Source organism: Rutilus rutilus (genome assembly GCF_951802725.1).
Source record: "Rutilus rutilus genome assembly, chromosome: 10".
NCBI classification, from domain to species: Eukaryota; Metazoa; Chordata; class Actinopteri; order Cypriniformes; family Leuciscidae; genus Rutilus; species Rutilus rutilus.
The window spans coordinates 5,411,154-5,435,099 of NC_140215.1; the positions used below are offsets into that span (position 1 = coordinate 5,411,154).

A 23,946-nucleotide genomic window follows, 5' to 3' on the forward strand; every position below is an offset into this window, starting at 1 on the left:
TTTCTCTGTCTGTGATGAACGCTGTGAACCCCTTCCCTCCCCCCCGGCTCCATTCCCCCTCCTCTCCGCTGCTTCTCATGGCTGGATGTGCACTGCAGCATCCAGAGAGTGAGAGGCAGCTCGCGCTCCATCAGGGGTACACCGAATCTGAGTCTCAGAGAGAACTGAGCGAGTGAATGAAGAGGTACTGGTAGTTTCACTTTAGATCTTCACTTCGCAGGCTGGCTTCCTTTTATCCTCGCGACAGGAACATAATTGAATCGAGTGTGCTGGGATATTGTAGAAGGACGTTCAGGGTGCGAGGTACGAACCAGGATGGCCCGTCTGAACTGGTGCTTCGCGGCTCTTCTCAACTGGGGGAAGTTCCTCTTCTTTTGCCTCTTTCCGCTTAAACTGTCCAGGACGGGGAAGGTAAACCCTTCTCCTCAAGTACAGTTGCATGACCTCGTTTTGAACCATTGCTTTTCATGTTTACTGTTTTAGACTAGTTGGTGCATTTACCTGTTTGTTCTTGACCTGATGACACGGTGTAATCCACAGTGTCAATCACTAAGAGGATGCGTAGGTTTTTACAGCCACAACACTCTGCTTAAGTGAATGTCCTTTAATAACTGTAGGTTGTGGTACGTTTGAAATATTGCAGGTTGTAAAATGTCATCTCGAGCTCACCGTGTGCTTTTACAGCCACTCAATTGATTATCATAACAATGCACTGCTCGTGTGCATGACTAAATTGTTCCTATTTCGACAGTTAGCTTGTAGAGCTCCATAAAAGTAAATCCTATACCACAAAGGCCTAATGCACTGATCCAATTTTACATCTGTTTACATTCACTTTAGGTATAAATTAAATGTTTTTTTATATAATCGTTCCACATGCTCTTACTAAATTGATTTGTGTTGTACTATAAGGTGACTGCTGAAGTAAATGGGTTCACTCTGCGCTGTCTGGTGGATTCAGGTAGAAATTGGTGTGCGGTTCAGTTTGGTACACTGAAATATTTCACAGAGAATTACAAAGAAATGGCAAGTAACATTGAATTAAATGAAATTTTGAAGTAGAAAGACTTGAAAATGTATTTTGTTTTAAAACACTCCAGTACAGTAATATTTGTTTTATTTTTAAACTCTGAAAAATCTTTTTTACAGTGTAGTTTCATCTCTCTTTTGGAGCATTTGGCTTCTCACATCTCAAAACAGTTTGGGTGACTATTTGGTTTATAATGGTTAATACTTGGTTAATAATGGTTTAATATTTCATAGAAATAAATACATAGAATAGTATTTATACTTATTGCCTCACTATCAATGGTTATTTTAAGGAACTACTTTTTGTTTTGAGGGACTGTTTTGTCCCATGCTCCTTTATATGTGTCCTCTAATGAACTGTGAGAGGTGCTGCAACTTGTGATTGGGCGATCGCTTCATTTCTGTCTGGGTCATCATAAAATGCAAACTCTTTCGGGACTCTTCGATTCACTACTTCGATTGTCTCAGAATAACCTCAGATTGTCTTCGATTGTTCGCACTCGATTGTCTCAGATTGATTTGCATGCCGCTTTGCTCCTGTTAATGGTATAAAACCAACAAAGTGTCCAAAGATAGATCCGTTTTGTAGAAATTAATACTTTTATTTAGAAAGGACACATTCAATTGATCAAATATGACAGTACATACATTTGTATACAATACTTCAAAAGATTTCTTCAAATAAATGCTGTTCTTTTGAACCTTCTGTTCATCAAAAACTCAAAGAAAATTTCAACTAAAATATGACATTGATAAAATATCAACATTGATGATAATAAGAAATATTTCTTAAGCAGCAAAATCAGCATTAGAATGATTGCGGAAGGATCATGTGACACTGAAGACTGGAGTAATGATGCTGAAAATTCAGCTTTGCATCACAGGAATAAATTACATTTTAAATATATTCAGATAGAAAACGGCTATTTTAAACTGCAATAATATTTCACAATGTTACTACTATTATTATTTTTATTTTTTTTATCAAATAAACACAGCCTTGGTGAGCATAAGAGACTTTTGAATGGCAGTGTTGTATTTTGCATGCAGTTCGATTCTCCTGCATTTTTTAAGTCGCTTTGAATAAATGAGTGTACCGAATGCATAAATGCAATGACATTTGCATTGCGTTATGAATGTGATATGAGACATTCAGAACTAGAAGTGCGTTTTTTAGGCATTATTAATCTTCCTCTTCCTCTATAATCTTATCGTTGCACCATGTGCCTTCATCTTCCCCATCCGTGTTGGCACGTTCGGACTCTGTCAAAAATGATGTTTTCTGGATGATAATCCATGCATGTCAAATGAGCATTTAGCATGGATAAAGAGCACTCGATATCTGCGGTGTACAGACCATTGTACCAATTCCACATTGGCTCAGGGCCTCCATACAACCACATGCTTATCATGGCTCACTGCAGAATGCTTCACAATGAAGGATTTTGGGACAGTGGTGAATTTTGGTGATATAGCCTGTTCTGCACTCTGAATATGAGACCAGGCTGCTTGGAGAAAGGCCAGAAACGTCTTTGTGCTTGTATCTGCTGGTCTGGCCACAAATCAAGCATCCACAGAGACACCAGACATGTGTAGAGAATGAGGGAGGCAAAAGAGACACGGACAAAAGGGTCAGATGTATTTACGATTGTTCATATAACAGCAGCGGATATTACCAGCCATTGTGACAATGAGGGGCTCTGAGGACGTGGTGAACACTGTTATTAGACTTTTGACATAAAATCGGGTCTAGTTTGCAGCATATTCTAGCCAGAAATCACTCTGTTAGGACTGTATTGACAGTTGTTTGCACTTTTCTGTGGTGCCAGTAGTGGCAGAAACATAATTTCAGATTTCTGCTTTAATTGTGCACAGATAGCTTGTAGTATTGTGCTGTCATATACACACACGTTGCCATGTGTCAATTAAGAAACAAAGTCAGTATGTCCTGCCCAGCCGTTGGTACATGGAGAGGGTTGGCGGACATAATGTGATCTTAGCAAGCATTTCTCTTTCACCCTAAAATCAATTTCAGGATATTGACATTTTGATTGCAGTCGTTGCTGTTTTCATCTGGCCTTTATCATTGGGCAAGATGAAGCACTTTTCCTCTCATTTGCCTAATGTCCTTTCTGCTCGTAAATTAAACGGCACTCACACACTTGGCAGAGGGAGACGAGTAGGTCATCTGAGATGGACGTAACGTCCTTAACACCATCTCTGATAGCAACATTTATGCTAAATGCACACTGGCCAAATATCACACATATGACAATCATAAAATATATATAGATAGATAGATACAGTAGATAGATAGATAGATATGTTTGTTTCACTATATTAGTGAGGACATTGCATAGAAAATATCATTAACCTGATCTAAAATCAATGCAAGTCTATCACCTAACCCAACCTCTACACCTAAACCTACCATCACAGAAACATGTGCAAAACACTAGATTTAAATAAACTTTTAAAACCGATTCATAAGACAAAATGCAAATGTCAGCAAAATGTCCTCACTAGTCGGTTGTTATATCTCACTATATAAGAGAGGACATTTGGCGCTCACAAGTATAGCCAAACCTACACACACACTATTATAAGTGTGTAGAGATCTCACAAGTTTTTTTGAATAGGGCACGTGTTACAGCTTAATATGAACGTGTATGGTCTTGTTTTCTCATTCTTTAAATCATTGTTCAGAGTGTATTGAGTTAAACATTTACTTACAATGTCAAAGAAACGAGATTGTCACTGTGGTATGAGTAATGTTATTAAGTCATGCGGCACTTTTCATTAGTAATAGCAGTGTATTAGATATCAGGTAATTATGTGAGCATGGAGTTCTCACAGTTACTGAGGATGAGATAACACACCCGTGAGCTTCTGATGAGGATCTGGCCCTGCGCTGGTTCCTTTCAAACTGTGCAAACATACATGTTACATTAAAAGTTTGACAAGCAGAGAAACACAATGATGTGGGAAAAAAAAAAGACAGATTAAACTGCCTGGATTTCCTGAGTTTTCAAGCAAGATATGTTTGATAAGCGTAGGGTTTGTTCGTTTGCTTTGGCTCTCGCAGCGGTGGTATGTAATAGGTTAGAATGACATCAAACCACTGGAGGATTCAGACCCTCGTGTTTTTGACGATAGTCATTGTGAGAGGAGAGATGTTTACGCTTTTTGTGTTCTGCTTGGAGGGTGTGTGTGTGTGTGTGTGTCTGTGTGTATGTGCTAGTCCTTTCAGAAAGACCACTCAGGAAAACGTGCTGTTACACGTGAAGTCAGAGTGGGTGTATCTTCATTGTTTTCCACGGATGGAAGAGAGGAACAGATGCTGTGTGTGTGTGTGTTTGGGGGGGCAAGTGTCCATAAGAGAATATTCAACAATTGATGTCACTTCATTGCAAAACACAGTAATTGAAAACAAGTAATGTTTTCATTTATCTCTCGATGATCATATCTTTCTTAAGCCGGGTGCACAGTGTGCGATTTATTATAGTTTTAATATTATATTGCTATGTTGCTTGTCAGACTGTACGAACATGATCCTCGCTGTAAGCCACGTCACACTGTAAGATGTCAGTTGTCTTAAATGTCAGACTGTACGGCAGTCAAGACGCGTTAAAAACGGACGCACGCAAGAAAACTTGTCCGGGGTTTTACATCATCACTCAATGACACGTTCGGTGATGTGAGCTGTGTTACACGCGGGATTGAAATCTCTACTGGATGTGGCATTTCTACTACCAGCCCTGCTCTCCTCCTTTCCTGTCCTCCCATACTTCCTTCCTTCCTCTGCTCCTTTAATCCTCATCCCTGTCCTCTAGCTAAAAAGCAATCGCTCCATCTCAGTCAGTACTGTCCCCAGTCTGTACTCGACCCCGTTTGACACAGACTGTCCGGTCGGAGAGAACGAAAGAAAGAGAAAGCTTTATTTCCATAATGGAGGCAATACGAATAATGCTTGTGTTTTTTTTGCAAGGGAAGACTTTGCTGAAGGTCGAACCATGTTGATGCTGTGTGTTCCTCAGGCTCCTCCTCCAGCGTCTGTCACTCCGTTCGTCTTCAGCTCTGATGCTGTGTCTCTCAGACATGATTCAGTTTGTCTTTTGGTGTGACATTTGACACTTTTATCTTAGTTTAAGGGCATTTTTACACTAAGTCAGAGTTCAGGCTGTTTGCTTTGAGTTAAACTGGTTTTGCACTCATAAAGTGGTAAAAAAAATGTTTTGGATATTATTCTTACGTGGGCTGAAAGTAAGTGTGACAATGCTGAGAAGTTTTATCGGTAACACTTTATTTTACAGTGTCACTGTTACATATGCAGCAATTATAGTAATAACTATAAATTATTCATACTTACATGCAACTAACCCCAAACCAAATCCTAACCCTATAGTAAGTACATGTAGTTGCTTAATCTAACTCAGTACTTACTGTAAATTACAGTGTTATAAAGACACCTTAAAATAAAGTGTAACATTTGCAGTGATGCAATTTAAAATTGCAGAAACTTTTAATCAGATTTGAATCAAATGCTTCTTACATTCACTGCAAAGAGAAAACCAATGACTTGAATCAATACATACTCTACCGTTCATAAGTTTGGGGTCTGAATGGTTTTTGATGTTTGTGAAAGAAGTCTTCTATGCTCACCACGGCTGCATTTATTTGATTAAAATACAGTAAAAACAGTAATATTGTGAAATATTATTACAGTTTAAAATAATGTTTTCTGTTTGAATATATTTTAAAATGTAATTTATTCCTGTGATGCAAAGCTGAATTTTCAGCATCATTACTCCAGTCTTCAGTGTCACATGATCCTTCAGAAATCATTCTAATATGCTGATTTACTGCTCAAGAAAAAATCTGTTTAAAACAGTTAATATTTTTGTCAAAATCATGAAATTTTTTTTCTTGATTCTTTGATGAATAGAAAGTTCAGAAGAACAGCATTAATTTAACATTATAAATGTTTTTACTGTCACTTTTGATGAGTTTAAATGCTTTTATTCAGTATGAGAATGCATTAAAGTGTTAATAAAAATACGAATTCATTAATTTATACTAATTTACAATTGAGAAAATGTCTGTAATGATGCTATACATGTTAACTATTAAAAATGCCTCATTTTAAACCCTTTTTAAATTCTGTTTAAATCTAAAAACTTCCATTGACTGAAAAGAGCAAAAGCTTGTTTGATAGTATGACTGACAGTAAACAGTGGCTAAGGTAGATGTGATGTCAGTAATGTGTTTGAGGTTTAGAGAATCGTCATCTGAGCTTGTTGTTTCTCAGTTCTCATCATGGACACTAGGGGTCACTCTGGCAGCTCATTGGTCTATGACACAGAAATGTACGGGAGGCCTTCTTTTGCACTCGATACATAGGTTCCTATAATCACTTCTCCAGACTCATATACTGTGACGGAGCGTTTCCTCCCACCGCTCTTATCTGACTGTGTAAAGCTGTAAAGTGGCATGTTGACTGTGCTAATCTGTGTCTTTGTGGTGACCTGTTCTTCCCCTCAGTGACTTACAATCCATCGCATGCAAACACACAACCTGAAGATATGGGGTGACGGAATTTTTTTCTGATGTTTGTCGGAAATAATGATTGCAATAACCGTAGTAAAGAGATTTATTTGAGAGAAAATGTCTGTTTGGTTGATGCTTATTATTAGCATATTAGCATATTACTTTAAGTCTATAGTGTATTTGGACCTTCTTTCTGTGCACTGTATTCAGTTTACACAGATTTAGAAAAGAATCAAATGCAAGTCACATAAAATAGACAACAACAAATCTGTCATTTTTGTTGATTTTGGCGTTTACATTTGCTGTGTGTGTTAGTTGTCCAAATGTGAGCAAAAATGAACATTTACAGTGACGGCAGAACACCTCACTGGCATTTTCATGTGTTGTGTGAAGAAATGCTTTGACTTCTTGCAGCACGTTGTTGAAAAATCATTTTTGGTTCACCATGTCTGCACCTAAGAGACTTTGAAGGTAGTTTATTTTTGGTCAGTGAGGACAAATTTGCACGTTTTACTTTGTGAAACTGCAAAAATGCCATGCAAACTATATTGCTTCTGGTCATACACCCGAAATATATTTGTGCTGGCACCTGTGGACTGTTGTGGGAGCTTGAGTTACTCAGTTATGTTCTCATGTTTCCATTACGTTTGCCATTACAGTAAAGACTGCTATTTTCATTGTTTTGGCCTCAGATAGAGTAGATGCTGTTTGCTTGTAAGAGCACTAGTGATGGTTTTGGGGTCTTGGAGGGCTGTGCTTTTATTCTGTACACTCTATGACTGTGTTCAGGTATTATTAGACTGCATGCTATTATAAAATCATAATTATATTTACAATATTGCTGAATTTATATCATCAGCAGATCATTGGAAATGCATTGTGAATTTAATACCATCCAGCAGTAAGTTTCATTAGCTTCAGCTGTGTTCTTCAAGTTCCTTGCTTCTGTAAAGAAAGGCTCAGCTCTTCAAATCATCCCTTTTCTCCCCGTTTTGACCCCAATCTCCTTTAATGCGCTGCATCTGAGGCCGGATATTATTTCCTATATTGTATTGCTTCTCATCTGATTCATGTTCTCGAAATAGAGCAGAGTGAAAGCACATCACGACCGTTCTGTGTGTGTATATTTAGCCGGTCTATTGACCAGAGCGGAACTCATAAAGGGATTGATCTGCTTGAAGAATAAAAATGGATGCTTTCACAGCCTCAGGCTTTGAGGTGCTGTGGGGAACTGATGTTGTCTTGTGACAAAGTTAATCAAACTGCATGGGACTAATCCTGCACTTATTTCCGTCTTATCTTTTCTCTAGCCTGACTAAATCTCAGAGACATTAGCTGGTGTAGAGACTTCTGTCAGACGCGGTGAACTGTAAGAATGAGACCTCAACGTTAAAGGCAATTAATGAATCGCATCTCGCTGCTGGCTGTGCATGATTCTTCTACGGTCCATAAAAGTGGACATTTGTCTCGTCAGCCTTTGCAAACCTTTCTTACATAGCTACGTTTTTGACTATCAGCAAAAACTCTGGTCCATTTCACAGTTTATTCTGTTTAAGGAGCACACTTAGACAAGAAAAGAAAAATGTAAAGCAACGAACCATGGTTCATTTGGTTTGATGTGCCATTAGGACTGGGAAGATACTTTGATTAATTGCTGACCTAGATATATATTACCACTGTAATTAGTTGTTTACCAACAATTAGTCGACCATTCTGACCAACTGATCAATCATACAATGTCGTATCTTACTCTATTTTATATTAAATATTCTTTATTTTTACCTTAATCTGTCATTTATTTCTTAAAAAAATTAAAATGCACCTTTGAATCCCTGCTTTTTACTCCATCTAGCTGTTTTTGAATTCAAGAATGTTTCTAAATACTTAAATCCATTAATACTAGGGGTGTGACGAGACGCTTACTCCACGAGACGAGACGAGACACGAGATTGGGTTCACGAGAACGAGACAAGACGAGATTTTTACACAATTTTTAAGAAATCCTCAATGATGAAATATATGAATGGAAAATAGTGTTTTATTCAACTGAAAATCACAAAATGCAAAACAATTTAGGTGCATTTTGAAATCAACTTGTAATGAATGTTATTTTACTTCTATTTTAATGAATTCTATGCAGTAAAGGACATGCAAACACTGCTAAATGTTTTGCTATAAACTCTACCGTCTGGCATCCCCTGTACGATTTCATATGAGAAATCTAACTCCTTTCCACAAATCGAACATAAAAAAATAAAACAGTATGAATAAAATAAATATAAATAACTGAAATAACACTTTAAATGCAAACAGTAAGTGTGTATCCATAATCAAAGTAGGCTACTGCTCTCTCAAAACTACAAGTTCAAACAGAAACACATTTTTTCTTCAAGCATGAAAAAGAGATAAATTAACTACACAGAACAGTAGACATATAAGCTTGTCTACGATTGCTGGCAGCAGTTGAGACCTTTTTGAGGGCTGCACGATATGAGGAAAAGCTGCGATGTGCGATAACATTGTTTAATATTGCGATGTCGATGACTTGTGATATATTCTGTTAGCTATACTGTTCCCATGTCTTAGTGCTTTAATAGGTTCTTTGCGTGATAGGTCAAATGTTTATTACCTGCCTGGTTCAGATTACACTATTTTAGCGCGATTTTGGCACGATCCGTTTCGTGGAGATTCGTAAAGGACAACGGGCGTCTGGACGCAAGATTCGATCGTTTCGTTTCGTAGGCTATAGTGTGTGATAGTGGGCGACAACCTACGCGTCTGCAATGCTTCAGGACATCACGACAGAAAGACTAGCATGTTTAATTTTAACGGTCCTCCACGACGGGTTGAGTGTGTTGCGAGAGTGAGTGAGAGTGCGAGCAACAGTGTGTGTGCGTGTGTGCGCGCGGGAGTGAGCGTGCTTGTGTGTGTGTGCGCGCGAGTGAGTGAGTGAGCGAGGGACAGTGATTGTGTGTGTGTGCGCGGAGTGTGTGTGTGATTGGCCCGGCACACAAATGATTTAAAAGTGGCAGGGGCATATTCAATACTAATTTCACCCTCACGCTCCATCACGCTGACATCACAACAACTCACGAGACAAACTTTCACCTCGACGAGAAATCTCGTCGCGTTTTAATCTCGCGAGATCTCGTAACACGAGATCTCGTCACACCCCTAATTAATACTGATTAATCAACCAGTCACTCCAACCAACTAGTTGATTTTGAAAATGTTATTTGTTTTGTTTATCTATATGATTTTAGACCTAGAATATAAATAGTTCTGCTTGTGGATATCTAGTCTGCTTGCTACTGAGTGCCAAAATAATTTTCTGATTATCTTTCAAATATACCACTAACCTGGTACATTTTGGCAAATCCAGTGATTTTTTTTATCTTTCTCAAAAGCCATTTTCACTTTAAAAGCATGCCATTGTTTTCAGGTTGTGTGTAGATAATAACCCTCATGCTGTGATTCACCTCTAACTTCGTTAGCAAGAAATACTTTCTCATGAGAGTTTCTGAAGCTCAAAGATTCACCAGGCTATAAATTTGACCATGTTTACAGGCATATGTGTGCACCCTGACTGCCTGAATTAGCTTGTCTGTGGCTAATGCAAGCCCTAATTACAAATGTGTCCACCGTGTGCCATGATGGACAGGGTGAATGTCCGTGAAAGCAAACAAGACTGACCCCAGGAGAGGTTTCATCTCATCAGTGTGATGGAGGAAATGCCAAGGGATTACAGACATCATCCAGAGACACAGAGACACCCGCAGTGAGACCACCTTCCCCTCCAGCGGCCCACTGAAGGTTTGATGGGGCAGTAATGAAGGTCTTGAGCTCTGCTCTGCTCTGTTTGCTGTTTGGGTTGCTCTGTGTTTGATGGCCCAGAAAAGCAACACGCTCACTGCTATCTGGGGCAGAGACATGTAGCCGTGACATTAAAGGAGATTTACAGACCCAGAGGAAAAAAATCATTGCTCAGAGGTTGCTCTTTTCAGGCTTGTGGAGTTCTCAATCTTGTGTCATTCTCTTAAAATTCCTTAGGAGACATATAAAAAGACACATATGAGACTATAGTTGATGTGTAGTAAGAGTGCAGAGTAAACAGTAAGGTATAGTATAGCTCAGATCATAGCTTGAAGAATTTGTTTAGAAGTAATTGAGTTTTGATTGTAGACTGTCTAATGTCTATCTTGTCTATTCTGAGCACAGTTTGAGACATTGTTGTTCAAACAGTAGTGGAAATGCATGTGAAATGACTGCAAATCTGAGAAGATTAAGCCTCAATTTGCTCTCCATTTAATCTTATTACTTTCTAGGAAAAACAATTGAGATATTATTTCATTTGTGACTTCTTAGGAACAGTGCTTTTTTTAGTCTTGCAATGATGTTTCATTTAAGTATTGACTTTGTCTCAGATGTACCGAACACAAACGAGACAATTGCTGGTATGCATTAAGAGTTTTGTGCTATAATATTAATATGGATAGTCTTAGAAGAATCAGATGAGAAATGTTTGAGTTCATAATTGAGATCTGCGACTTTTGATTGCAGACTCTTTCTTCTCAATTCTGAGAAAAGTTTGAGGTGTCGAGTTTTCTTGTGAAGTTCTTAAGGAGACGCATTGCACAGTGAAATTGACAAACGTTTACTTTCCTTTTTAATCTCCATTTAGGAGAAACAATTGAGATATTTAATTTGTGATGTTTCATTCGTAGTTGCCCATACTGTAGATCCATTTTAATGCTCAGCAATTTCTCTTTCATAGCTCAGACAATTTGGCTTTGGAAGAGTTTGTTGAGAGACTTTGCAAAGAGAAAATCAGTCCATTTACTTAGCCTACCTTTCATCTCCCTTTAAAGGAGAAATAAAGAGTTCTCATTTGTGACATTTGGTTCATCGTGGCCCATTTTAATGCTCAAAGATTCCTCAGCTCAGCTTTATTTTAGAACTAAGTCCATATTCAAATCTCAGTCTTTTGACTCGTGGCAATGTTGTCGAGATCTCTTCTCGTATCTGAAACTCTGGAAACGTCACATTACGGAGTCTTTGAGAGACAGGTGACACAATCCAGGAGAAACAAATGAGACTTTCAGAGACCCTTCTTTCCTGTGGGTATATTTGCCTCCAGGATGAGATGAGAACGAGCGAGCACGCTTTGAGAAAATCTGCTCATGGGGGAGGTTAGAGAGGAAAGCAGGGGGTGGAAGATATGAATGAAAGTAAGACTGAAGAGTGAGACACGGAGAGAGGAGGGGCTAAAGCCGACAAGGAGAGCAGTGGGGAGAAATAAAGAGGCTCTCAGTCACCTCCCCCTCTCTCCTGTGGAGCCGAGCTATACATGACCCCAAAAAGAGAGAGAGAGAGAGAGACGGAGGGAGGGCTCCTGGAATAAGAGAGTGGCGAGGAGGACAGCAGCTCAGTTGATGCAGCTCTCCTCAGCGTGTCATGGATCTGTGGAGTGTTGTGGGACCAGCGTGTGGAATAGTTATGCGTCCTGTGCGAGATCCAGAGGAGAGGAAGCCTTCAGCGTGATTTCGTGATGCCATCCGTGTCTCTCAGCTTGCCAGCCGCTCTGGCCGGCCGCGCACGCACCTGGGTCTGCCTGTCCTGCATGTTCTGGGTGAGCCGTGGGTCAGTCCACTTCACTGCATGGGGCAGGTGGGATTGGGGTAGAGAGGATTTTCCTGAATAATTCGATGAATTAGATCTGTGCTGGGGCAAAGGGATGCTTGTTTCATTTTGTATGTCACATTTTAAGTGTTTTGGATGTATTTTCTGGACGTTCACTATAGCCTGTTGCTCTAGGTTGTGTTTTTAAGGAAGTCGGAATGAACATTTTGTCATCATTTGTTCACCTCCTTGAAACTCCAAAAGAAAAAAACATGCCAGAATGGTTGTGGAAGAATGTCCAAGCTGCTCTTTTCAATGCGATGTCAGTGGATTCACACCACTCAGCTCCAAAAGTGACCGTACATGTCATTATTTTAAAGATGATCAGTGATTATCTCAGTCTGAGAGATGGATGAGATGGAGTAAAGTGTCCAGAGGAACAAGATACCAAAGAGACCATTACCAAGATGCCAAAATCTGAAATTTGAATATGAACCTAAATATTTCTCATCCAATTCTCATATTGATTTTATTGATCTATACTTAATTTAAATGTGAGAAGCAGGTGACTTCATCAAAACTCTGTATTTGCTCTTCTTCATTTAACCTAGTTGTATTGGAGAAACAATTGAGAAATTAAGGAATCTTTCTTAGGGATCCAGAGGAACATTTCAGAGATTAGAGATTGTTTATAGATCAGGTAACTTGGCACAGGTTGAGAAACAAAAGTTCAAGGCCATATTTTTTTTAACTCAAATATTTCTCATCCAATTCTCATATTCATTTTATTTCTCTGTACTTCAACAATTGTCTTATGTCTCCTAAAACTTTCATGATTTTTGTCCTTTTTGGAGCTTGATAAATTACCATCCACTTTCGTTGGATGGAAAAGAACAGCTCGGACTTTCCGATGGGTGAGTAAAGGATGACAACTTTTTTTTTGTGTGTCTTTTTTTGGTGAACTATTCCTTTAACTGTCACTTTTGCGATGGTTGTGTCCCCTCCTTTTTCTCTTTGGACATTAACACATTCTGACCTCTCTGGTCTCTTAATTAGCATTCCGCTTTAGTGAATGGAGTGGAAAAGGATCCCAAATCCTCCTTAAAGCTCAGGCACTTTTTGAATATAGTGGGAGCCTTTCAGTCTTCCTTTCAGACTGTGGTTGTGCAGTCCTGCTGCACTGGCTCTGGTGGAATGGGCTTTACAGGGACGAGGACTCTGTCTACAGCTGTAGATGTCATCATACACGGCGAGAAGATGCGGGAAACAGGCGTTCGGAATGAAGCAGATGTGATTTATTTGATAGCAGCGTCCAAAACGAAATCCCTGGGCCCAAACTCTATACTTGGCATGGTTTGATTACCTGCTGTGGACAGATGACATTGTGAATGGAAAGAGACATGCACTTCTCTGAAAAGAAACCTGTCCTGGTGTCAGCAGAGAGAGAGAGAGAAAAAAAAAGAAGCAGTAAAAGAGTGGGCAACATCCAATACCTAAAAGCTCAGAATGCACTTCCTCCAAACTCTGAATTATAAATGACCTGTCTGAGACTTTTAGGACCAGCCGGACTGGACAGTCTGTTGTTCGTAAATTTCTCTGAAAGTAGTTGAAGAAAGGCATTGAAGGTTTGATCGCAAGGAAAAAAAAATATTGGTTACACTTTACTACGATAAGATTAAATATGTTAACATTAGTTAATGCATTAGGTATCATGACCTAACAATGAACCATTTTTTATAGCATTTAATAAAGTTAATTTAAAGTTAATTAATTAATTTACTTATTCTATTAACCTAAATAAATGAATACACAAGGTTTTAATTAAAGTTTATTTGATTTGAAAACATACTTTTATTCATAATACGTTAATGTTAATTTATATAAATTGTATGTAAAATGTATCATGCATTAACTAATGAAACAAATTGAATCTTACTGTAAAGTGTTACCAAGATATTACAGTCAATGCTAAGAGCCATTCACACGTCACAGCCCATTTTACTTCCGTAATATAATGTATTTCCAACTGAAACTGGATGTTTAGTTAGAAAAGATGTAGGGCGTGACTTTTATCCTTTGGTAAATGATTGGATAGTGAAAAGTGTCTGTTGCCAGGATGGTATCACGTTGTCAGATGGAAGGCTGAAAAGACTGTTAGTGAAAGACGAAGGTTGGATGAACATGGCCTATTAAACCCTTAATGTTTTGCACTCAGGAAATATGCGTAAAGACCATTGAGACGAGGTGTTGCTTACACACAATCTCTGCCACTCAGCCAATGCAAATATTGATGCGTCTTGAGCTGTCTGAGAGGTCAAAGAGCTTACCCCAGTGATCAATGTCCATTAACACTCTAGATCAATCAACAGCAAACAAGTTGCCCTGTACAGTGTGGAAGTGGCTGTGGTGCGGTTCCCAATCTGGAACAATTCTGCACTTTATTTAATTTTTTTTATTTTTTTTATCAAATTTTGTTTTTATATAAAACATCTACTGGTTTGCAGATAAATATTCAAAAATGTAAATATTGATCTATAAAATAAAGGTTCAGGTAAATATTCATTCCTCCCTGTGCATTACGCTCGTCTCTAGTAGGTCACCTTTGATTTTCTCTGACTAATGAGTCTGTGGTCTTTGAAGTCACTCGGCGTATGATTTACTCTTGCACCTCTCATCATTGTTGGCTTTTGAATTCCACTTTAATGACCTCATGCTCTACAAGCTCTTCATCCTTCTATCAAAGCTGCCTGTGAGGGGCCCCTATAATTTTGGCAAATTCAAAATTAGAACATCTGGTTTGCCTTCATAATGGATCAGTTCTTCATGTTCTTCTAGGCACGTGTCTTGTGCATGTTTTCTGGGTTTTTCTGTGCATTAGAATTGAGCAATAGAGTGCATACTGTGTGTGTATTAGTGATGATTTTGCAGGTAAATAATAATTATGCAACACTGACTGTCATTAGACAATTTTCCTGATCATTCCTTGTTTTATGCGTTTCCTCAGTTTGCAAAAAAAGGTTGGCACATGGACATTTCTTGACATGAGTATGTCCGGAGATGATGAATACTAGAGTTTACATCTCATAATTATGGAATTTTGATGAGATCCCAATGCAGCATAAACTTCAGTATTAAAAACTGCTGTTGGTAGGTTCAGTTGAATCAATTGAATCAGTTCATAGAATCAATTCAAAACTCTAATTCAACAATTTGTTTCATTTATCACACTAAAATGTTTCATATATTTAAATGGTTTAGTAAAATATATATTTAGATAATATAGATGTTAATTTCTATGTATGTTTTTATTGGTGCATATAATTTATTTATTTATCACTCTTGTGTTTATTAAGTGACAAACTATCTGAAATGCATGCTTTATTTTTAACTTGATTTTTGTTGTTTTTGCTCTAAACATTATGAATTCGCCTAGGAATGAGTGGTTCTTCCTAAATCACCATATTAAGACATTTCAGAGCAAATTCTTAAATATTAAAATGTTGTTTATTTAAATTGTTTCACAAACACATTGACAGGCATATAAAATGTTGTTATAAGGGCTGAAAAATGCCACTATGTCTTAGTAGCAATATTGTGCAGTCCTTGTGTGTCATTGTACCGGAGCACCGTGTGGAAACTGAAACTGTAAGTGACAGTCCGGAGGGAGTTGTCCCCCTTTCCTCTGAGTACGTTAAAAGCCGTTTAACCTTCTCTGATGATTTATGATGCGAGTCCGACCCGTGTTCACTTCACCGGGCAGAGCTGCTCACTAATCCTCTGCTGTCAATAGAGCTGGATTCTGGAATGTCTCCTGATCACCTCCCCTAGTTTTCTTATTAATATCTCACTGTGCCTCATTATTCTGTCATCCTCTCTGATTTTTCCCATGTCTCTCTTTCTCCCTTTCCCTTAATCCTCAGTCTTGCTGAGTTGCCAGTTTTGATTCTTCTCCGTCTTTCAGCATCTGTCAGAGATAAAAGTCTTACTGCATGTTCTAAAGTCTTACGGATTTGATGGCTTGACGGCCTGCTCCCTCCTGGTTCAAAGCTTGATCGGTAAATGAACGGTCCACTCCGTAGGTGGACCGTAGGTTTGTCATCTGAGAGGTCAATATTTGCTAGCTGAAGAGCTGTAGTAAGTCACCGAATGCATCTAATGCCTCTTAGGCAGTTTTTGTAATTCATCAGAAACTCATTAATGCCTTGGCGGCATTTCTAGAGGGAGGCCTATCTGGGGAGTCGTGGTTTTCATCATGTCAAACTTTACTTGATTATTCTTCATTGGCGTTCTTGTTTTGTCTCAGTAGGGGGCATTATTTGATGTGAGTTCACTTTGCAGTTCATAAGCAATGCGCAACCAGCATCTCAAATAAACAGGGCTGTTTCTTAATCTTTGTGATTGGAACCAAATGTTTGGTGGTTTTGATGGAAATTATCTCATTTTTCACTTCTCTGCCCACTCGGAGACTATCATAAGGAAGAAACGCTGTATGCTTTCAAATATGAGAGGGATTCCCTTCATTCAATGATCACTTTAAGGAAGTCATTTTGATGTTTGGGTAACAAGTTTTGGCAATTTGTTCTGAAATCACTTTGACATTTATTTAAGATCTTAGCAGGAATTTTAAAAAGCAGAAATATCACTCATTTGGCACCAAAAAAAAGTTGCTGTTTGGATTTAAATAGGCAAATGCGTTTATAGATTGGATCATTATTACATTGATTATTATGATTATGTTTCTATCATGTTATATGTTTGGAAACAATTATTCTAACTCTAATTGACGGAGTGTGTAGCTTTTCATTTCTTTAACATCCATGTAGCAAGACAGATCATGGCCATATTCCAGGATTACACTGTCAAAAGTCATCAGGCTCAAACTGTGAAAGAATGGTTGGTAGGAGCATGAAGAATCATTTTCACACATGAATCGGCACCTCTGAGTCTAGTCCTTAAATTCATTGAAAGTCTTTGGGATGTGCTGGAGGAGACTTTACTCTTGCATTGTCAATGCAAGATCTTGACTTAAAATTGATGCACCTCTTGATGGAAATAACATCACAACATTTATTTCAGTCGGGCAGTGGATCACATTCCGATTCAAAATAAAGTGGCAGTATGGATGGCTTCAAATAGGATGTATCAAATGCTCCCTTGAGAGTGTTCACTTCAAGTACTCTGTCCTTTGGAGTGAGTAGGGCCAATGGTTTTCATGTTCAAAAATGCAATTTGCCCTGTCTCTGCACACTGTTGTATCTGAGCTTGTTTCTTTACTCCGTAAACACGAGTTTGGTAATGTGAAAATGCAGACCCTAGTTCTCAATCTGTCCTTCACCACTATACATGACTGAAGCAGTGTGGTGTTTTTCTTGCCATTGAATGATATACAGGACTAAGTGCTGTGGTTAGTCACACATCAGCATCACACCAGAGGCCTCGAGACGGAAGAGGTGGTTGAGCAGATCATGAGGTATTTAGCGGTGAGCTGCTCACAGAGACGAGAGAGAGAATGATACCTGTACTTTGAGATTATTAAACCTGTTTGCAATCATGTAAGCAGTGATAGGGTACCCAGACCACCTGACTAGACCTCCTACATGGACCTGTTAGGGGTCTTGATAACCGATCATGTTTCGCTTTTCCCTTAAGTTCAGACTGGTGAAGTCCATGACCTGATTTTGAATCAAAGTGCCCCTATTTTGCTAATTTTGTTTTGGAGGTCTCCTACAATAGGATTAGCCTACATGCAACCAAAAACACTTACATTTTCTCATAATATACATTACAACGCCACAACTTTTCTTCACAGTTTATGAAACCGTTTGATAAAGGATTTTGGTCTCTCTAAAAGCGTAGAAAACAAAGTGGATTTCATCTTCTCGAAATGCAGACAACGCAAACCAAACTCCAAGCCCTCAGCAACAACTACAGTGTTTGAGGCTGGGTCAAAGTAGATATTGTTCGCGGGCAGCCAATGAAAACCATCAGTTGACTGCAGTCTGCTTATGCAATTTGCACCCTTGCACAATCCCACTTGTCAACATCTTGATCACAATTGTTTCTCAATCAATTCGACTGTCTGAACTGCAGCCCGCAGCTCAGGTAAATACATATATTCTTCCACAAAGACAGTGACTTTGTTCAGAATAACATACTAATGCACTTATCTTAATATTTCTGCGGTATGCAAATGTTCTGTATGCATGGTCCTGGTTGACCTACAACATTTAACAAAATTTTAATTCCATCAAGCGTGACGTCAGGTGACAACAGTGTAGCATACTACTGTTTACAATGTGTATTAACGCAGTCCAAGTAGTTTTTCTAAAAATACTTTTTATTCTGTACACTTCATGCCGAACATAGCCATATGCCAAAGTCTTGTGGCAGACTGTTTATATTTAACTTTGTATAACCAACTCTATTTCAATTCTGGATCAGGAATATGACTCTCAGTTCAGGTTATGTCCCAGGAACCTTATTTTAGCTGCTGAAGAATGACCAAGTGTTGTCTCCTGTCGGCCTGTCCTATATTGGTTAATGTGATTCAGATTTTGTGACCTCGTTTCTATCTCGGGACATCTGTCTCTGTCCCACCAGGTGCTAGATTGCACTTAAAGGGACAGTTCACCCATAAATGGCACTTATTTTGATATTGATCCAAACCTGTTTGCTGTTTTTGTTTTTGATGGAAATCATTTTTTTGATTTAATTTTCTTGCTCCAAAAAAACCACCCAAAAAGCACAATAAATGTAATCCACATAACTTGTGCATCATATTCCAAGTCTTCTAAAGTCACATGCTTTGTGTGACGAACAAACTGAAATTTGTATGGTTTGATTATTTCTTATGTGGTGCTTTCTTGTCCTTTTTGGAGTTTGGAGTTGAACAGGTAAAACAAACCACAATCACACAAAAAAACTAATAGCCAAAGTGGTTTGGAAGGACATGAGGGAAAAGTTGAACTATTTATTGAAAGTTTGGCGGTCATATGAGTCTCTTATGAGGCTTTTGAACACTATGTGAAACCGCGGACTAGAAGTCTCTGATTTATGGGCGAGCGTCTACAACCCCATTGCTGGCAGAGATCTGGTGTTAGTTTCCTTATCATGCCTCTGAGGCCAGTGTGAATCATGGTAATTGGCACAATTTAGTGTGGCATGCTGTACTTTCTACAGAGAGATGTAAATTACTGGCAGTGAACTCTGTTTCACTCTGTACAGACGTAGAAGAATGCTTCTCTTCTAATAGCCCTCATTTATTTTTCTGAATTGCACAATATGCGATATTTATTTTCATGAGGCTACATGTCACCGAGGCCTGTGAAACAGAACTTTATTTGGTTTTGATAAAGACAGGCTCTGATTGATGCACTGGTGGTCTTACGTGGTGATTGCATCTCAAGTTTCTTTTGCTGCCTTACATGGCTGTGATGAAGATATGATTCTTCAGCATGCTTTTGCCATAAAATACCATTTTTATTGCGTAATACAATTGGATGCAAGTTTCTGTTCTAAAAATGTCTGTTTAGTCTTGTGAAATTTTGCTCAAAAGTTTTTTATTTTCACTTCTTCACAACTGTTTGTTTTTTAAAAGTCTAAAATTACAGAGCACGAAAAAAAAATTGAGTATATAAACATGAAGTTTGTAATATTTTATGTGTTTAATATTATTTACATTAACATTTTTTTATTGAACATTTTACAGCATGTAAAGCATTTTTGAGTAATGCCGCATTACTTGATTTGAGGTATACATTTGAGGCCATTTATACAGTATGCATTCTTGAATTCAGTTTGCACTTTTTGGCTGTTGCTTTTTGTTTTAGCGTCTCGTGCCATGAGCATTATTTTAATACTTGTTATTCACCATTAAATATTCACAGTATATTTGGGAGCTACCTGCAAGTCTGCTCATGCTCCACACATACAGTTTAAGCTGGGTTATTGTACAGTATGATGAATGGATATGATTTGTGACGGGTGTGAATGTCCATGACGAGGAATGACCAAGTGTTTCAGCCACAGCATGTCATGCCATCACTCACTCCACGGCCTCTGCAAACACCAGCTTCAGGTTGAGGCATTTATAAAGGTACTTCACTCTAAATGTCAGATTAAGTGAGTAATTTCCTCTTCCGGATCCGCCTCTTTGAAATGCGTTTAGGTTAGATGGGGGAGGAGAGAACAAAAGAGAGAAATTGGAATGCCTGAGGAGAAATTTCCCCTAAATGAAAAGCAGGTGACCATCACACAGCCAAGTAAGAGGTCACATTCTGACCCTTCCCCCCTCAGAGAAAGAAAGAGAGAGAGAGAAGAAATAGAGTGATGATGGAGTTGTTTTATTCATGACCCATCTAAACCATCTTGTGGTGGTTTGTGGCGAGATCACTTGTGTTTTTTGGCTTACCAAAATATCCCACCACTTATATTCTTACCAAGGCTGCATTCATTTGATGAAAAGTACAGTAAAAGTGTGTAATATTATTTCATTTTAAAATAGCTTTTCTATTTGAATGTATTTTGAATAATCATTCATTCCTGTGATGCAAAGCTGAATTACTCCAGTCTGAAGTGTCACGTGATCATTTAGAAATCATTCTAATATGCTGCTTTGCTGCTCAAGAAACATTTCTTATCATCCTATCATTATGTTGAAAGATTTTTGTGGAAACTATGTAAATTTTCAGGTATCTTTGCTTAATAGAATGCTGAAAAGTACAGCATTTATTTGAAATAGAAATCTTTTGTAACATTACAGATGTCTTTACTTTCGCTTTTGGTCAGTTTAATGCGCCCCTGCTGCATAAAAGTATTAAAATTATACACTGTGGTCCAAAAGTTTTTAGACTTCTAGAGAACATTTCTTAATATTTGTTTTCCGTTTTAACACAATTTTGAACTTCCAGTTTCCAGATGATGCCTCCATGTAGAGTTCCATAAATGTGTCTGTAGGGCATCATGTGAAACTGCAGCTCTTATACTATGATTAAGTGTCTATTCTCAGAGTTCAGGAGGCAGTCGTTTGTCTGTGACTGTGAGATATTGTAAGAAGTGACAAATAAGTAGCTAGTATTCATGGCTTGGCAGCCATATGCAGCTGGTGAATGATGGGATATCAGCCCACTTTTAGGAGCTTTAGGTGATGCAGACCACCAGTGACGACTGGGATTGTGATGCTCAAGATGGTTTGCAGTTATATATAGATTTTATATATACACGTGTGTGTGTGTGTGTGTTTATACAGTGTGTTATACAGTGTGTGTGTGTATTATGTTTATATAAATATATAAATACATACAGTATATGTCATGAATGCATGAAATAATCTTAACTCATGTCATTATCAACGTTGACCTCCTTGACCATCGTTGTACAACTTTATGATTGACAGAAATTCCAATTTTGTTGGAAGTTTTCTGTTGAATTCTGTGGCTGCAGATTCTGAGTGAGCCTATCAGGCCTAATGTAATATAGAGCGCTCTATGGGATCATTGGATATCAGCATGCCGCAAGGGCTTTAGATGATGTAGACCTCCAGTGACTCTCAAGAAAGTTTGTATCATTTTTTTCAAAACGTCATGAAATGAAGAAGAACTTGAATTTGTGGTGTTTTCTGTGGCGATATCCCGTGTGGACATGCATATGTGTTTTGTTTTAAAAAGGCCTCATGTGTGGTTTGACAGGAAAATCTAAGAAATTCTTGGACTTTAAGACTGATGAGCAAGTAATAGTCATCCACTCTGTCATGTGTGTTTTTAGATGAGGAGCAGTGGGTGGTCATGGATATGTTAGTCGTATGTGAATGCAACATCAGGAAGAAAGAGTATAAAACGTTAATGAATACCCGGGACAAGTTAGAAAGAATGTGACAAGTCGAGTGTAGCCGGTCTAGTTCCGGCAGTGATGGGGGCTCTGGGCTGTGACATCCCAACCGGAATAATGGCTTCAGCAGATCCCAGGAAAAATGACTTAATCTGGGTCCTGAACAGAGCGATCATAAGAACAGCTCAGACACTGATCTTCAAGTTCCCAGGACTAGAGATTGACAGAGGATGACCACCTGCAAACATGTGTAAAGAGGGTGAATATATCTTCTTTTTTTTCTCTCTCTGTAGTGATAGACTGATATCAACCTGGTTGATGGATTAAATATTGAAATATTCTGGATTGTCTTATTACAGAAGTATCTGCCTTATGTCACTTCCAAAATCTACCAATTTTGTTGTCGATGGATATAGTACACTTTTGAAAATTGTCTGTAATTTTTTGTATTTAAGTTATATTTTATATTAAGTTATATACTGTATATTGGCCACCCAGCTCTATAGATATTGGTATTGGCATCTACCATAAAAAAAATTCAAAAAATAAATATATATAATATTTTTGGCACTACTGGATCTTATGGAAGCTTGTTTCTGCCACAGAATAAAAAAAAAAAGGGTAACTGTGATTTTTCATCTCGCAAATCTAAATTTATTTCTCGCAATTGCAAGTTTATATATATTGCATGCAAGATAAAAGTCACAATTATCTTTTAAATTGTTTTATTCCATGGTGGAAACAAGCTTCCTTATGATCTGGCACTGTAATAATTTATATATTAAATATTTATTTTATTTTATACTGTATATTATATACAATATTTAAACAAGTTGTGCTTTGAGGTTTGAGGTCAGCTGTGAGGTTTCTCTGAATAACGCAAATATACTCGTATGTACAGCTGACTCAAAAGAGGTCTGTAATCTGGGTCTGTATAGAATGTTTATTGTGAGAGCGGTGAGAATGGCATACTTGTCATTGCTCGAGGATCGGGCGAGAGCGCGCCTGCAAACAGCGGCAAGTTTGACGAGAGTGACGAAGGGCTGTAAGAAAAGCATGTGCGGAAAGCCCTTATATGGAGAGGGTTTGGGCGTGTTTTATGCAAATGATGCCGCTCATTTCGAATACTCCAAATTCACTAACATCAGAACGATGTTAAGAACAAATTCATGTGCGTACGAACGTGTTGTGAATTAGGCAGAGATTTTTCGTGAGAAGTTCGAAATAATCTACGCAATTATTAATGAATGCGACCCATTCTTCTGACTATTAATAACTTTGCAACTACGTCAACTTATTCTACTAACCCAAACCCTAACACCTAACCATACTAACAGTTTAGTCTACTAATGCTCCAATGAGAGTTAGTTGACATGTAGTTGCGAAGTTACTTAGAAGAATGTCTAAAGTGGACTATCAAAATAAAGTGTGGCCTAACATTTAAGCAACAATAGTAGAAACATCATAATTATAGCATTAGCAAAGTGAACCATATTTATCTGTGAAAGTTATTTTAAATGATTTGGCAGGTTACACGTGCTGTCTTGAAAGGTTTATACATTATCTCTAAGAATATATTATGCTATGGAGAAAATGAATGAGATTCTTCCTTCAGGAACCCTGTAGTGTAATGTAAAGGTTAGTCTGGGTCTCAGTCGGTGGAACTGTGCCAGCTGTCTGATGAGCTTTGACTAGATCGGTCTGTACTGAGATGGGAACTGGTTTCCGTCTGTCATCCTCACTACATCTCCTCTTCCTGAGGAGCCCCGGTGGGATAGACTGATCCCGGTCCACAACACTGGCCGGGGTAGACCAAGGGATTGGGGAGCAAATCCCTAAACTATACAAACACACTCATCATAATAAATAAGTAAATGAGTGTCTGGCCTTGAGTACAACTAATATAAATATTTAGGCATTGCTGAT

At 38.3% G+C, this 23,946-nt stretch overlaps 1 protein-coding gene across 9 annotated transcripts in view; it reads left to right on the forward strand.

The window, feature by feature from the left end:
* tns1b (tensin 1b) overlaps positions 1 to 23,946 on the forward strand; it is a 224,740-nt gene that overhangs the window by 43,133 nt on the left and 157,661 nt on the right. For 2 of the 9 annotated variants that reach the window (XM_084421594.1, XM_084421597.1), the window contains exon 1: positions 11,932 to 12,205. The exons of 6 other annotated variants lie outside the window; for them this stretch is intronic. In XM_084421594.1, the coding sequence (XP_084277720.1) occupies positions 12,125 to 12,205 (81 nt within the window). In that variant the 5' untranslated portion in view covers positions 11,932 to 12,124. Of the gene's footprint in view, positions 1 to 277; positions 412 to 11,931; positions 12,206 to 23,946 lie in introns of those variants that run through there. One more of the 9 variants, XM_084421593.1, reaches the window with a different exon arrangement.